The sequence below is a fragment of the Hydractinia symbiolongicarpus genome, chromosome 14, assembly GCF_029227915.1.
Source record: "Hydractinia symbiolongicarpus strain clone_291-10 chromosome 14, HSymV2.1, whole genome shotgun sequence".
NCBI classification, from domain to species: domain Eukaryota; kingdom Metazoa; phylum Cnidaria; class Hydrozoa; order Anthoathecata; family Hydractiniidae; genus Hydractinia; species Hydractinia symbiolongicarpus.
In genome coordinates, this window is record NC_079888.1 from 6,823,918 (window position 1) to 6,841,164 (window position 17,247).

At 32.5% G+C, this 17,247-nt stretch overlaps 1 protein-coding gene across 4 annotated transcripts; it reads right to left on the reverse strand.

Moving 5' to 3' along the window:
* Positions 1-4,231: 4,231 nt before the first annotated feature.
* On the reverse strand, positions 4,232-17,247 carry LOC130625436 (glutathione S-transferase Mu 5-like). Of its 4 annotated transcripts, none has more exons than XM_057440529.1 (12): positions 8,581-8,642; positions 8,285-8,350; positions 8,131-8,206; positions 7,504-7,568; positions 7,219-7,266; positions 6,826-6,859; positions 6,485-6,534; positions 6,115-6,180; positions 5,393-5,485; positions 5,132-5,221; positions 4,573-4,593; positions 4,232-4,420 (listed from the first exon to the last, which is right to left on the reverse strand). In XM_057440529.1, exons 2-12 carry the CDS (start codon positions 8,321-8,323, stop codon positions 4,337-4,339), a joined length of 666 nt encoding a protein of 221 aa, XP_057296512.1. In that variant the 5' UTR covers positions 8,324-8,350; positions 8,581-8,642; the 3' UTR covers positions 4,232-4,336. The 4 variants fall into 4 exon arrangements, with proteins under 4 accessions (XP_057296512.1, XP_057296513.1, XP_057296511.1 ...); XM_057440531.1 differs by lacking the exons at positions 4,232-4,420; positions 4,573-4,593; positions 5,132-5,221; ... (7 more) ...; positions 8,285-8,350; positions 8,581-8,642 and adding exons at positions 12,163-12,349; positions 12,604-12,624; positions 12,773-12,862; ... (7 more) ...; positions 16,638-16,706; positions 17,175-17,247; XM_057440530.1 differs by lacking the exons at positions 8,285-8,350; positions 8,581-8,642 and adding an exon at positions 16,638-16,706.

The window sequence follows — 17,247 nt, forward strand, 5'->3', positions numbered from 1 at the left end:
GAACAGAAAAATACTTTTGTTAAAAATATGTCAAACAATTTGCTTCTCCCTGAGAGAAGCGTTGTCGAATCCCTCCTCTTTTGCAACGAAGACAAACATTCCAAACTTTTTCATTGTGTGGATGTTTTTAACATGAATTCTAAATAATAAACACCGACTGGTAGCCCCCTGGTAGAACGTTCGCCTCCAGCGCCGGAAATCATGGGTTCAAACCCCGGCCGAGTTATGCCAGAGACTATAGAAGTGTGAATCTATCCTTTCAGCTTAACGCTCAGCGTGAGAATAGGATTGATATCTTCGACAATTGTGTAGCTGAGCGACAGCTGTGCTTGCACGACTTTGGTAGCTCAAATGGGAGCTGTAAATGCACTATTACCCCTTTTTAGCACCAATAGGAACTGAGGAGGATACACTGGGTAAACAATTTCAATAATAAGACAAAGAAGAAAAATAAGAATATGCCAATTCTAGGACATGTTTTTTTTTGTTTTTTTGTTTTTTCTGCCAAGAGTGTTTTGTGTTGTTATAACATAGTTATCATGGCAAGTATAATCCTAAGCATGTTGTAACGAAAACTTTAAAACAATTTCCTTCCGCATTGGTTTTTTAGTCCTCCCTAACAAATTAGGTTGCTACGCCAGGTTGTATTCAAATGCACAAAAAAGGAGACATATGCAAACACGTGGCTATGGTTTTGTTTGTGGTGTTTTATTCGATAAGGTTGTAGCAGTTTTTATTCTATATTTTTGCATTCTTTTGATTAGAATTTTGTCACTTTGCCTTTCAATGTCCCTAGATGTATTGAAAAAATTTTTCCAGCTTCTTTAGCTGTTTTTCTTGGATATTTGATCTTCCTACGTGGCCAAAGTTTCTGGCAATTGGGTGCTGTGCCACTTCGTTTAAAATTAAGAGTAATTTGTTTTTATGAACAAGGCAGGAGAGACATAAAAAATACAGCCAACATAAAACGCATTAGTAACGCAATTTCAACACAGCGATTTAAGGATTGAGCTCATAACACACATATAATCTGTCATCATCGCTTTTAACTGTTTAATATAAATTCTAAAAGTTTCATTTTACCATGACTCGACGCGGCTTACTGATTATGCCATTTTTTATTATAACGGTAAATATTTTTTTAGAGAAATGACGTAATGTTTTGGTGAAAAGTTATCCCCAGGAGATGCATTTTTTGTTTAAGTGTTATCATAAGAAATATATTTCGCGGTAAAATATGTACATAAAAGCACAGGTATAAAGTCGCACTTTGTGGAATTATGTTTTATTGTGTTTTATCATTTAACTATTCTCCGTTTGTTTCAACTCTGTTTTTGCAGTAAGATGGATTGTGTCTTCTGACTCAATATAAAAAAGCTATGAAGCCTAACAAAAAAAATTGATGTTGTATGTAGACTTATTCATTTTGCTAATCTGTACGATATGAGCAGACAGAACATTCAAAGTGCTTTGTCAAAAGACCCCGGACATAAAATTAAGCAACGTAAGTCTATTTATCGCAGTAGATGGTTTAAACACATATCACCTCACTTCCCATACGACCAATCTTCCGTACGTGGGTGCATGTCATTAGAGCGTTTGATATCTTCAGTTTTAGCGGCTGTTGTCTTCTCTTAGACGAAGAATAAAACTCCCCCTGATGGAGAGCACCGGAACGCTCAGTCAGATCGAATGCGATACGCCTCGACCTTCAGCCTGTGTGTTCACTAATTTTGTTAAATTTTCTGGGTTGTAATCCTTTCACAATAATAGGTGCATTTTTTGGATGATTATTTTTTTTTTGCTTGGAATTAATGCTTATTCACATGACAAATTCTTATCCTACTATTTAATATTCGGTCAGCCAATTTGACTGTCTGTTACGTCAGTGATTTTGTTTTATTTGCCATAATTTTCTAATCCTGATTTCATCTAGCCATAAAATGACGCTTTATGAACTCATAAACGCATCCGTTCTGGTTTTTACACACCAAACGCAAGAGTAGCAAATATTAAAGAAGGCAGGCATCTTATTGGTTCAACTGTTGGAAAATTTGTGAATAATAGACATGACTTGGAATTTTTTGACGGAATTATACTTTGTCGACGTAGACAATAATATGAGAATATTGGAGAACAATAGTACTGGTTTAACGCATCTTCGACATCATCCTGCAAACAAAAAAGATGAAGGTTATCAATGAGAAACGATCCTGTAAGTGGATTGTTCTGCTATTACAACGCAAGACGCATTATGGACAACAACGATTCGTCATCCTGCAAACAAAAGAGATGAGGGTTAGCGATGAGAAGTGATGTTGTACGTAAATTGATCTGTTACTATTACGCAAGATGCATCCAGAAAGGAAACTGCAATTTGCTTCGTTTTTGTTGACCGTCCTAATTCGTATGTCAATATGTTGCAATGTTCACATACTGGTGCCAGAGATCAGTTAAAACTTGACATGCGCAAGATGAGCAAGATGGCTACCAAGAGAGGACATGCAAAGAATATATGTACTTAAAAATTATTGACTACTATAAAATTGTAGCACAGTTTTTATTATTGGCGCCTGTAAGGCTCTTGAAAAAAAAATTAATCAGCCTAACTGTATTTGTTGCAGTAGGTAGGCCAAATCCGCATCGCCTTCTTACTTTGCATCTTTCGACATTAGAATTTTGACTTTTTTCAGATTTAGCAGATGTTATCTGCTTTTAGATAAGGAAGAGACCTACTTCAGATGAAGAGAACTGTCCCTGCTAATCTTGGTTAAATATTCCGGTTTGTTCGAATATACGTTGTGGATTAGTATATTTTTTTGCTTGAGATTAATGCTTATATTCATTAGAGGTTATTATCATACTAGCTAAAATTAGTTTAACCGCTTTGACTGTTTCTGACGTCAGTGACGCACGTCATGCTTTATTAAAGTTTATTTGTCAAAATGTTTTTAATCCTCTCTTTAACTTTGTGAACTCATTTCTGTAGAATTGCACTTCGATCTTCCTGAAACAAGTTAGGTACAAAAAATTCAGATAACATTTGACTCAATCTCCTTCTAGAAATAAAAAGTACTACTGGATCAGGAAAGCTTCAGATATTAGTAAATGTCTACGGTTTTTTTGATTGGCTGTTATGTAAAGACCCCTCCCTGCAAGTAGTTAAGATTGTTAAGGTCTAGTTAACTTGCAAGGCTGGCGGTGATTGGTTGAGATCAAAAGATAACTACCAAGATGTTGTTAGTGGAATCTGTGTGTATACCAGACACCTCTATATAACGAAAACTAACACTCGAAACAGATCGGTTAATTCCAATCATCCATAAAAAAATCTTTATAAGGCAAACAACTGTTTAAACCGGAGACCATTTTTCCACTAATGGTGTCTGTTTACACAAATGTCACTGACAAGAGGATACAGCTTACACAGATGTCACTGACAGATATGTTGCTGACAGGAGAATACAACTTACACAAATGTTACTGACAGAAGAAAACAGATTCCACAGATGTTACTGACAGGAGAATACAGCTTACACAGATGTCACTGTCAGATATGTTACTGACAGTAGAATACAGATTACACAGATGTTACTGACAGGAGAATACCACAGATGTCACTGACAGATATGTTACTGACAGGAGGATGCTTCTTATAAAAGTTCAAGATTTGTTATCCATAAAGACTAGAGATTACTTTACGCGTGAATGCACACCTGTAAATGACATGGACTTTATTTACGCAATCCAAGTTAGGATCAGAATATTCTGTCAAATCAAAAAAACCTCAGTAGGATGTGTCTCAAAAAAAAAACGGTTCAGGTCACATCTTTTTCTTTTGCAGAATTTCTTTAGCCTCGTTCTGTCTGCTATTTCTCAGCAATTTGAGCATAACTGAGGCTGTAATGATAATGATATAAAAACGTAGATTTTCTCTCGTGCAATTCCATTCACCATATATAACAAAAAAAAATTCTACTGCTTAACAAATGTAAGAGATTTTTAACTAATGATTACTTATGTAGGTCAGGTAGGACGGCAGCATGTTGCAAAAAACACGAATTTATCAAATATTCTCATTCATGAAACAAAAAACAAATTCTACTGCTCAACAATAGCATATGTCGTGCAGGTAAAGCAAAAAGCAGTGCATCTATGTCAGAATTTATCAATCAATGCTATCATCTCTCAACTCAGGCGCCTAACGTGAAGAGATAGAATATAAATACAGTTTGTTATCTACTGATTTTCATTCATATTTATTTCAATACTTCGTTAGAATCGCAAGCATAATATCTAGCTACTGCAGAACTGAACTAAATATATTTTAAAAAATTTATTTAAACCACGCCATTTTGTTGTTGATGGGTCCTTTAAAACATTTATCTGATTTCATAAATTCGGCTATCTCTGGGATTTCCTAAAAAATTAAATATTACAGTTACGGCATTTACGCTTGGACTTATAGTATTAGTTCAAAGTTCAGCAACATATCTTTTAAGTGGCAAGACAATTCTTAATTAGCTTCATATCGTCTTGCTAACACAAAACATAACACACAAAAATGATTACCTCGAAACTTTTCATAAAAGCCTAAAAAAAATTAAACAATGAAAAGGAAAATAGAATCTTTAACTTTACTCACAATTTTCCCAAATTTTCCTAGTCACAAAATTTTACCTCGCAGAAGTTTCTTCTAATAAAGTACTTTATATCATTTGACAATATCAAAAATATATTTTTAACAAAAGAAATAATTCAACTTTCCGAAAGTGAAGTCACAAGAATAATGTCTTTAAAGGAAGTGCAATAGCATACTTTAAATGAAAAACTACTTCCCCAGTTTTTTTTTGACACCCCCTCCCACTCTAATAAGACAAAAGAATGAAGATCCATTCATTATAATTATTTACACCCCCTACAACTTTTGATTTGAAGACCCCCCTCTCCCCCTTATTTGTATCTATCTTGGAAGGACTCAAAGAGTTGGACTGTTTTTCCGAGTGCAATAACTTAAGTGTCCCTTTAATGGGAGTTGGACTAAACTTTTATTCATATACGCTCAAATTTGATGTTGAACCCACATCCGTTGGAATAGAGTTTTTATTTTGAGAAAAAAAATATGTTTTACCTTCAAGTTTTCATAGGGTTGTAAAATATCGGTCTTAAATAATCGATGCTGGTCCAATAGTTCGTACATGATAAAGTCAACATATGTAAGCTGAAAAAAAATATGGATAAATCCATCATTCAGAGAATAAGCAAAGGATAGGGGAAAAAAGTATACAAGCTTAACAAGAAACCAGAGAACATATTTTAAATTCTTCCAAAAAATTAGAATATCGACACTTATTAATGGGAACCGAAAAAGAAAATAGTTTTAAAGGCTCACCTTATTACTGGCAAAATATTTTCGTCCATTTATAAAATTATCAAATTTCTTCAGCAAATCACCAATCTTTTCCAAGTAGGCTTGCTTTTTTTGCTAGAAAAAAGAAAGAATTAACTTCGAACATTTGTTTTCAATAGACGAGAAGTGACAGCCAAAAGTGTGTAATGGATTTCAAAATGGATTTAAAATGTCCAACTGGATGTTTATGATATGAGTCTCTTTGGGAGCATGTTACCGCAATTCGCTTTGGAAGCATGTTACCGTATTTGCGTTAATGCATTTTATTCGTAAATTATGGTGAAATGTTTACCCCTTTCACAGCGGAAAAGCCATGCATTTTTGAAAAATGGTTATTCAAAAGTTTTGCTACGTCGTCTTGTACCGCAAGACATAACATTTGGGCAGGACGGCCCCAAAACCACTTGATCTTGTAGGAAATTCAGTCTACTTTCAGAAAAACTGACATAAAGCGTCCAAAAGTCACGAGGTTTTAACATTTAGCTCTTTTAACATAGTAACGGAGATGACACACAATTACTAGTACTGAAAGCGTTAAACACATAAAAAATATTATCGTACAACTTCCATCATAAATAGGCTTATGTGTGATGTCAAGTCGTTTCGGATATGTTTTTTTAAAAAATTATGTTCTTAAGTAAAAGATAAACAGTTGCTTGTTTCATTAGGTATTTTGTCCTTCACTGACAAAAAATAAGGTTTACCTCAAACTCTTCAGCTGTTGCAGCAAAATAAGCCATCGTTACAAAACCATTTCGAAAGTCCATCGCCTATGAGGTGAATACAGTTCAAGTTATCGCCTAATGGATAACCTTACTAATAACATTTAGCTCACTAAAAACCCAGAATATAAGCCTTCTTGCTGGGCTAGTATTCGGGGAAGGGGAAAGAGAGAGAAAGAGAGGGGGCTTTATTATCGTAGCGAAATCAAAGTTAGGGCTTCGAACAGAAAATTTAAAATATTAGAGAAGAAGAGTTTTTAATTCTAAAAACAAATCCAGGTGAAAATAATTCACGATATATTCAATCCAAGTAAAATTTAAACTACCAAGATACTATTAAACATTTTTTTACCTGATTCTCCATTATATCAACCCGAACCTTTTCTATTTCTGTTTCACCATCTAAATCGAAAAAAATAAAAAAAGGAATTCATAATTAATGCTATAGTTTCAGGTCGGAACAGACATTCATATTCTTTTGACTTGTGTTTTGTCATACGACCTTTGTAATCTTGTAGTTGGATAATGAAAGTGAAGAACAATAAGGCTTTGTTTTCACAATTTTTCTCCCCCAGATATCTAGTTCCTTAAGATCACATCTTCCCAACATGAAAAGGATGAAAAATCTTTATATCAAACATCAAAGGTCACGTGATCATTTTCAATGGTATAAAGATTGTGAAGTTTTCTTACCCAGTTTATTCTTGCGTCCTAAGTAACGCATCACCTGCAAAATAAACATCGGAGATTATTATTATAAAAGGTTTTAAAAGTCAGGTAGATGTGAATGCTAAAACCATAAGTAAATTTTCATAAGTAAATTTCGTAGTTAAAGTTTTGTTCTGGATTGCGTGGAAGTTTATTTTCGCGAATTTACGACAGAGATGTGAAAAAGCAAAATTTTCTAATCACAATCATTTCAGACAATACAGTACTTTTTCTTTGTCGTAGTTTCACACTGAGTGTGTTCTCAATGCATCCACGTACTAAACAAATTCAAGTTTTTAAAGTTTTCACCAGAAAAAGCTTTACTTAAACAGCCACACAGGGAAGTAGTTATTTGAAAAAGAAATATTTATTACTTACAGCGTTACTTTGAGTTATTTTAATATCACCATCAATTAAGTATGGTATCTAAAAAGATGAAGAGGAAAGTTTTTGAGATTCGATAACATCATCTTAAAAACCAAATTTTTTGCTTAAGGTCTATGTAGCTACTCTAACAACCATTTTTTTCTTAGGACACAAAATTAACATTGACAGCTTCATATGTGAAGAAAACAAAATGTGTAACAAAAATATTCAACCAAAAGATAGCTTGTATAAAATGTAAAAAAATAAAAAAATAAAAATAAAAAAATAGATCCGTACATTGGGAAAATCCAGTCCTAAAGTGTTTTTCACATCGAGCCAACATGAACGATCATACGTTGGACCTAAAATTTCAAAAATGGATGGTTTTAAACGCCATTTCATTTTCTACACGAAGAAAAAAAAAAGTTGCCAAACTTTGAAATATTTTAAACATTTTATAAATATGTCTGTTACGTTAGACATACGAAGGTTAGACAAGCATATTAAACTACTCCTAATATATCGTTAACCCGTGAACATGTCCACGGGGTTGTCTGTCTTTAAATTACACGCTATCTCGTCTGCCCGTTGCGCGAATCCTTTCCCCGCGGGCAGACAGACAAAATACGGCAAAGATGTGTCAAATAGGCTTTTTCATTTTATTTTTTCAAACCACGTTCCCAGTGCCTTTTGCCGTTGATGAATTTGATTGCGGTAAAAGATCGTCATTATCGGCCGTCCCGTAATAACGGCTTAGCGTTCAAGAGACCCTGGGGACAAAGACAGTCTGTTCTGTATTGAAGACATTAAATTTGCTGCAAAGTTGACTCAAGGTGTTATCAAATTTATCTCTGAGAATTATTTTATCAGAAATTTCAGACTTCTCATGTCAAGCAAGATAAAAGCATAAAAGCAAGTTCATACCATCACCAATCTCATATACCCTGTCTTCAAAATCAGTTTTTGTGTATCCAAGCAACAAGCGAGCAGGTTGAGCAAGCTGAAAAGTAATCAATCAAAAAAATGAATAAAAGGTTTTTATAAAATATTTTAAAAGATATATATCAATTGAGATTACCCCTCTGATTTTCCAGTATGCCAGAACAATAGGTGCCATGTTTGTTTTTAATTCTAAAATATTCACCTATGGTGACATACAAAACTACAAGTGTGGTGTCTGAAAATGGAACGAAGTATATCTTATGAACTACACATAATATTACTTTAACAACAAGAAACTTTTTCAAAGACATTTTAAAATGAGACATAGCTTATATATATTAAAACCATATCGATCTAGAAAATTCTTTGCTAAATATGCTTAGCTAATGGTTGCCTCCAAACATGCATTGTCTTACAGAGATATAAGCTCACTTATATTTCTTCTAGAACATTCTCGTTAACATTCTAACGCTCAGCGCTTTATTTTCTTCTGTTCAACGTAGAGTCTTATATACAATTTTTACTGATATATCTGATAACAAACATGTTTTATTCGTTATTAAACCTCTCTTTATATAAAAAACAACAACACTAAGGCTACGAAAAAAAAAACCAAGGGTCTTTTGTTAGAAGGATAAATCATAATATAAAAAATTAATATGCAATGCAATTAAAAAAAACTAAACTACATAAAGGTCAACCAAGATATTTAAAACACGACTACATATATCTATAGGTCATTTGGTTCGCAGTTAGATTCTTTTTAATATTTTTAGCAATGTCAAATACCTAGCTACTAGATTTTTTAATCATCTTGACTGAATTACATGTCACACATAATCCATATTTGTACATTGTCCATACCGAGTAAAAATTAATAAAATCCCCAGCCTGTGATAGTTTTTAACATCACTTTGACTTCACTTTTATACACAAACAAACAGAAGTTGTCTCACATAACTACTTAGAAGAAAGATTGTAGAAAGAGTTCGAACGTAAAATAATTAATAGATATGGTGTAATTGCTTTTAATTGAAATGCATTTTAGCATAGCAATTAGAAGCAATTTCTAAAGATTCAACATATCTTTTCTTAATCAAATTATCCATGATTTAAAATCTACGGTAAAGCACTCTCGCACCAAAACATTTCAGTTTTGAGCAAGCCTTCTTTTGTACGAACAACTCAACGTAGAAAACCTACCATTGAAAAGACATTAATTAAGACAAAAAAGACATAAATAGAGGATCTTGTTAAAACGTTTGGCCAACAGCCTGATTATCTCCCCAACAATTTTTCTTCAATTTTCTTTAATGTAAACACTCCTTATTAGTTCCACTTGTCATGGAAGATAAGTATCGAAACTAGTGATAAGTACAATAACTGCTCCTTAGTTGCAAACTACTGACCTTTTGCGTTCACCATATAAAGAAAAATATCAAACAGTCTAGAAAACCAATTGGTGGGTTTTGTCAGGGTAGAGAAGATAGAGAACAACTGACCCTCAAATATAACGAAGTCAATTTTTACGAATTTTTTTCGGCGGCAGATGCGTGAGCAAAATGAGTCAAAACGGTTTACAAATTTTTGAACTTTTTAGAGGATTTGATTATTAGTTTTTTCTAATGTTTTAACTCCAGGTAGGTCCATTGGAATTTTGCTTGTTTTTATTGATTGCTCACTTTGCATAGAAAGCTTGTCTTTGTTCACTATCAACCAACGAAAGTTAACAAAATCATCAAGCATTCAATCATTATTTCATGACGATAAATTAAACAAAATCAAAAAGTCAACTCACAGTCAGAGAAAAAGAGCTAGCCCATTGTTATATTAGACTAGATGTATGACCCGTGGAAAAAATCTATAGATTGAAATACACCCTTTCTAATAAGAACCAGTAAACTTTGACCTGAAGCTGAATGTTTCTATTTTACTTTGATTTGTTCTTATTTTGTTCTTGATAGTTTAAAATACATGTTTATATAAAAAATGCGTGTTACGAAGCTTTTTTTTTAAGGCGGAAATAACCCTTCATCCGAAATATTTTTTTCTCACAACTATTTAGAGTTAATGCCAGGCTATATTGAAAATCTTTTCTGTTATAACACTTCTCAAAATTATATATAGCTATAGTACTGATAAATTAATTATTTAATTTCGACAATTTCTCTTTAAGCTCAAAACTTCATAAATGATTACCATTGCCACATAAAATTACTTTCAGTCATTATTAGAAGCGGGTTACTGCCACCTTCAGAGATTTAACTCTTAAGAGTTTTTGTCAATTTCCCAAAAATAAGATCTGCGTAAATTATTAAGTAACTCTATTCGCGAACATTGAGAAAATAAATTCTCACGAAATCTGGTGCTTTTTTTCTTTTTTAAACAACGAATTAGCTGCAACATTTTGCCCCCTTTTTTGCCTACATTAAAGCCCTTCAAATTTATTAAATACCAAAAAAGTTTAACGCATCGCAAAAGTTCTTGCGACAATTAATTTTTTTTGGCAAAAATAAAGCCCTTTACGTATCTGAACCTTTTTTATTGTCGCCCACTCTTGACCCAAGAACTCTTTGAGATAAGCTCGATAGTACTAATTTCGAGGTTTTAATCTCAAAGAGCTCGGGGTACAAGAAAGGTCTCACATCAGTATCAGGAATATGAGAGAGTCGAAACGCGTCTTTGGGAAAGTCTTGATAATCTGCAATATTATTAGCTGAATTGTTGACGATTTGGGTTCGGTTTGTAAGGAAAGATTTGATCCATGCTTAGATTTGATCGCATATGCCAATTGATGATAGCATATTATTAATTATGAAGTTATTAATTATAGAGTTACTTAATTATTTACGCGGATCTTATTTTGGGGAAATTGACAAAAGCTCTTAAAAATTAAATCTCTGAAGGCAGTAACCCGCTTTTAATAATGACTGAAAGTAATCTTATGTGGCAACGGTAATCATTTATGAAGTTTTGAGCTTAAAGAGAAATTGTCGAAATTAAATAGTACTATAGCTATATAAAATTTTAGGAAATGTTATAACAGAAAAGATTGTGAATATAGCCTGGCATTAACTCCAAATAGTTGTGAGGAAAAAATATTTTCGATGAAGGGTTATTACCGCCTTAAAAAACAGCTTGGTAACACGCATTTTTTATATAAACATGTATTTTAAACTATAAAAAAAAAATAAGAATAAATGAAATTAAAATACAAACATTCAGGTCAAAGTTTACTGGTTCTTATTAGAAAGGGTGTATTTCAATCTATAGATTTTTTCCACGGGTCATACAGCTAGTCTAATATAAAAATACGTTAGCTCTTTCTGTCTGACTGTGAGTTGACTTTTTGATTTTGTTTAATTTATCGTCTTGAGATCATGATTAAATACTTGATGATTTTGTTAACTTTCGTTGGTTGATAGTGAACAGAGACAACCTTTCTATGCAAAGTGAGCAATCAATACAAAACAAGCAAAATTCCAATGGACCTACCTGGAGTTAAAACATTAGAAAAAACTAATAATCAAATCCTCTAAAAAGTTCAAAAATTTGTAAACCGTTTTGACTCATTTCGCTTACACATGCCATTATTATGCCGAAAAAAATTCTTAAAAACTGACTTCGTTATATTTGAGGGTCAATTGTTCTTTATCTTTTCTATCCTGAGAAAAGCTGATAACGGACGAACACAGGTGTTATAGGACTACACCAGGTAGGTAAAATAAAGCATTTCTACCATTGTTGACCATTTTTTTTACGATAAATTTTAAAATCTTATTTTAGGGAATATTGGAACCTAAAAATAAAAGTTTGTCACCCGAGCCTTTTTTCAAATTCTCATATACACATAAAAATGTCGAAACTTGGCTAAGGTGGCTAAGGTTTTAATTTTTAGGCATGTTTCAAGAACCTCTGTGCAGAATTAATATCATCCTTGAAGCCATCAGGTTTGCTTTGCTAGATCGCATGGGGAAGGGGAAGAAATATTGTTTACATTATTGGACTACACCGTCATTTCTGAAGTTTTGTCGTGAAAAAAAAAATACAATTTATGTTCTATACTCTTTAAATTTTGTGCATCATAACAAACTGAACTAAATATATTTAAAAAAAATTATTTAAACCACGCCATCTTGTTGTTGATGGGTCCTTTAAAACATTTTTCTGATTTCATAAACTCAGCTATTTCTGGAATTTCCTGAAAATAAAAAGAAAACTACAGTTTAAAATTTGCACGTCGTCTTCAACATTGTTTTCACGTTTAACAGCATTTCTGCCAATGTAAGACTCAGAGTTATTCTGATTAGCTTTAGATTGGCTCGCTAACATGCAGATCGTCTCGCTAACATGCAGATTGCCTCGGTAACATGCAAACGCCTTGCTAACATGTAGTTTTGTCTCCCTGACATGCAAAATTTACTTGCTAACACAAACACATACAAAAATGATTACCTCAAAGCTTTTCATAAATGCCTAAAAAATAATTAAACAATGAACAGAAAGAGTGACAAATGCATTTGCAGACGCAAATTTCAAGAAAAGTGCGATGGGCAAGTTTATTACATAACTTTACAAATTTTCACGAGTGTATACCATACTATCTATAATATTGGTACTGCACCTTTAAGTTTTCATAGGGTTGTAAAATATCGGTCTTAAATAATCGATGCTGATCCAATAACTCGTACATGATAAAATCAACAAATGTTAGCTAAAAGAAAAATTATATTTATATATTTATAAATCCATCATTCAGAGAATAATATTTATATAAAAAGCCACCTTTTACTTGGTTAACATAATGAATCCGAATTATATTTAAGGAGAGTAAAAATAAAATAAAATAAAAATATAAAATGAAAATAAAGTTGAAAATATAAAATAATTTCAACGTCTCACCTTATCACTGGCAAAGAATTTTCGCCCATTTAAAAAATTATCAAATTTTTTCAACAGGCTAACGATATTTTCTATGTAGGACTGTCTCTTTTGCTGAAGAAAAAATACAATATGATCATGTAGCTACCGTATTCACATAAATTCGTGACTAATTATTTTAGTTATGGAAAGATTGATGTGTTTTCTTAGCGTAGGAAAGTGGCGGTGGCGGTGGAAGCGTGGAAGAGTGGTGGTTGCGGTAGCGTGGGAAAGTGGTGGTAGCGTGGGAGAGTGGTGGTTGCGGTAGCGTGGAAGAGTGGTGGTGGTAGCGTGGGAGAGTGGTTGCGGTAGCGTGGGAGAGTGGTGGGGGTAGCGTGGGAGAGAGATGGTGGTGGTAGCGTGGGAGAGTGGCGGTGGTGGTAGCGTGGGAAAGCGGGGGTGGACGTTAGGTAACAACATGTGAGTGTGTATTTTTTTGATTGTAAAGGAATACCCCTCCCCCCTACCATTCGCTCCATACCTCGCTACAGTTCCTTTAGAAACAAAAAATATTCCTGATTATTCATTTGCCAGTGGAAAAATCCACGGGTTAAACAGCCAGCGAAATATTTACTTTGAGGGGTGACCCGGTCCCATTTTGATCACACAAAAGACAGCCATTATTCTATTCCTGATATTTATATGGTTCTATATATTTCCCTACTACAAGAAACTCGTAAATTCCGTAAGTCAATATGAACTTATGATTCCTGGTAACTATTCTTCACTCCCACACGAAAAATTGATAGGACACGATAAATTGGATAATTATTCATCAAAAAATCACAATTTGTTCTTACCTCATATTCTTCAGCTGTTTTGGACCAATATAAAAACTTTACAAAACCATTTCGAAAGTCCATCGCCTATGAGGTGAATATCACTACAAGTTAAGTCATCGCCTTGTGAAGAACACACACTGATTTTAGACCGCAAAAAATCTTGATTATTTTTTCGTTAAAAATATAAACCAGTAATCAGACTTTTCTAATTTAACATTTCCTAACCTGATTTTCCATTATATCAACTCGAACTTTCTCTATTTCTGTTTCACCATCTAAATCGATTAAGAAAATATGAATATAAAGATATTTTAGTTATCAAGGGGGCATGGGAAGGCTGTAAAAACGAAACTCCTTCAAACATGTCATCAATTTCTCAAATATTTAAAGCTTCTGTTTTCTTCTAAAACTTTGAATATTTAGAATATTATTGTTCACATTTTTTATCTAAGTTCGACAGAAAACCACCTTTCAGCAGTGGGTTAAAAACTTTTTTTTTATTTAATACTAGACTCTTAAAACCGAGTTAATGAGCAAATTTTATTTCCAAAATTGTTTTTACTATCATAAGACCACACAATCCAATAGCAACACTTCTTTAACATTGGAAGCATGAGAAACTTCAATATCACACACCAGAAAGTGAGATAATTTTCTTAGATTCACCTATTAACTTTCGAACGCATAAAAATTGTAATTTTTTCTTACCCATCTTACTCTTTCGTCCTAGGTAGCGCATCACCTGCAAGATACAAAACAATGTGAATGCAGAACACCTCAAAGTTTACTATGCTTGAGAGGTAATGAGAGGAAACTATTTTACACAAAATAGTTCACTCTCATTATCTTTGAACGACCAGCTCGAAGTACAAAATCTAGACAATGCAATTTAAACTACTTTGTTCACTAAACTGATCCATAAATATGAAGCTAATAATTTTATTATAAAAGTGTTATTTTAAGGGAAGAAATTTCGTATAATTCGCCAATTATCCTTGAATTAGCGAAATTAAATTCCTGCGAAAAATTTCAATTTTTCAAATTGGAGGAAATTAAATTTTTCCCGAAAAAATTGAATGTTTCAAATTTGCGAAATTCTTGTGAAAAATGTGATTTTCTTTAATACGCAAAAAGATTTATATTACTGCGAAAAAAGTTATTATATTTTTCGATGTTATATCTCAATAGCAAACAAAAGTTTTTCTTTAAAATTGCACAAAAATAAATTCCTACGTAAACTTTGACTTTTAGCAATTCGCGAAAATAAATTCCTACGTAAAATTTGATTTTTAGCAATTCGCCAAATTAAAATCTCGCAAAAAATTTTAATTTTTTGAATTCGTAAAAATAAATTCTCTTAAAAAAATTTTATTCGCGAAATTTATTCATGCGCAAAATTGCTTCGCTTCAGGTAAATTTTTGCGTGTTCCATAATGTTCTGTAATGATTTCCGTCTTAACGATACTGAAGCCACATAGTCAGACAAGTAGTCATTTAAAAAGAAATATTTATTACTTACAGCGTTACTTTGAGTTATTTTAATATCACCATCAATTAAGTATGGTAACTAAAAAGATGATGAGGAAAGTTTCTAAATTTGATAACTAGCTACTTGTAACAAAAAATTAATTAAGATTCATACATTGGGAAAATCCAGTCCTAAAGTGTCTTTAACATCGAACCAACATGAACGATCATACGTTGGACCTAAAAATTAGAAAGTAACAAAAAATGAAGGGATAGATGTTTTTCAACGCAAAAAAACATTATCTTTGCAAAGAATAATTTCCATTTTCAACATTAACCACAAAGATCTTTTATATTAACACGAAAACTGTCTGTCCGTCTGTGACCGGCAAAGTCAATTATAGTTTCTACTATTTTAAAAGCGCCTATAAAACATCTCCGAAAAACTCTTTTTCTATTTTATAAAACTTGTGTTTACTTTTTCAATTGGCTAGAACAAATCACGTGATAAAATAAATAATTTTATTAGCAAAGAATTTTGCTATTGTATTATAATTTACAGTGACGAATTTTAAGGGATTCAATTGCTTTGTTTATAAAATAATGTACGGGAAAAGTAACGTTAAATTGTTATTGTCGATTTTGTTTAAAACTTTTGTTTGCGTTTTATTTAATAAAATAAACAACAACAAAAATTGTTTTCTGATGAATAAAAGTTTTTTAGAGTGGAAACTTCCACGGGTTTAAACAAGTAATAAATGTAATTCTATAAATTGATGTCAAAATAACAGACAAAATGGTAGTACTGAAACAATGTTATCTTGTGTTTTTTTTTCTGTACAGCATATGAGATATAAAACAATACTGATATCACCATATGGAGGTATTTTACACCTGCGTGATTTTACAGTTCAATTAGATTGGTCTTAAAAATGTTGAACCACTTGCCTAGTCCTGGCAGCAAACAAAGGTGAATAATGAAACAATAAACTGGACATACCATCACCAACTTCATATAGCTTGTCTTGAAAATCAGTTTTTGTGTATCCAAGCAACAATCGAGCTGGTTGAGCAAGCTGAAAAATAAAATATATCGCTAAGTAAAAATTAAGAAAAAAAAACATAACTCAAGAAGATTTAGCTCACAAATTCTCTACCAATTAAACTCAAAACAAATTCAAGTTATTCGTTAATATTATTTTGAAATTATTTCCCGCAAATTCTGTTTACTCTTGAAGCCGCAAAAATAGGTATTTGCAGGACACTATGACATTAGATACCCACAAAAATATACTTTAAAATGAAAAAGGTTTAACTCACCCCTCTGATCTTCCAGTACGCTAGAACAATAGGTGCCATGTCTTTTTTTGGTTACTGTAATATATTTCCCTATAAGATAAAAAAGATACAAAACAAAGTCAATGACCAAAGAGAAAACAGCACATCTTTTTTCAACTGCATGTATTAATCTTCAAGCACTGAGACACTAAGTCACTTTAGGCGCGGCATATTTGTATATCTTTAAATAATCTAGAAAATTCCTTCCTATAAAAATAGCTTAATCAAGCATTTATTAATAAAAAGCATTTACCAATATGGAATTTTCCATATCAAAATGGCTTACATGGGGTAAGCCATTTTGATAAATAATAAACCTGCTCATATTGAAAAAAGTATTTATCATTTACTTTCTTATTAAACACTTTTAAAAATCCTAGACTTTTTGTTCTCTTCCTGTTGTCTCATGAAAACTCATCAGATCAAGAACTGTTCTATTATCTTCTGTGAGTCTACTGTTTTTATCAAACTAATTCATGCGACTGAAATCAACTAATTAATTTAGAATGACTTATTCACCTTTATCCACACTGTTTTTCCTCTTTTATAGAACAACTCTACGTTCACCACTTTATTTTGCTTGAGGTCAAAT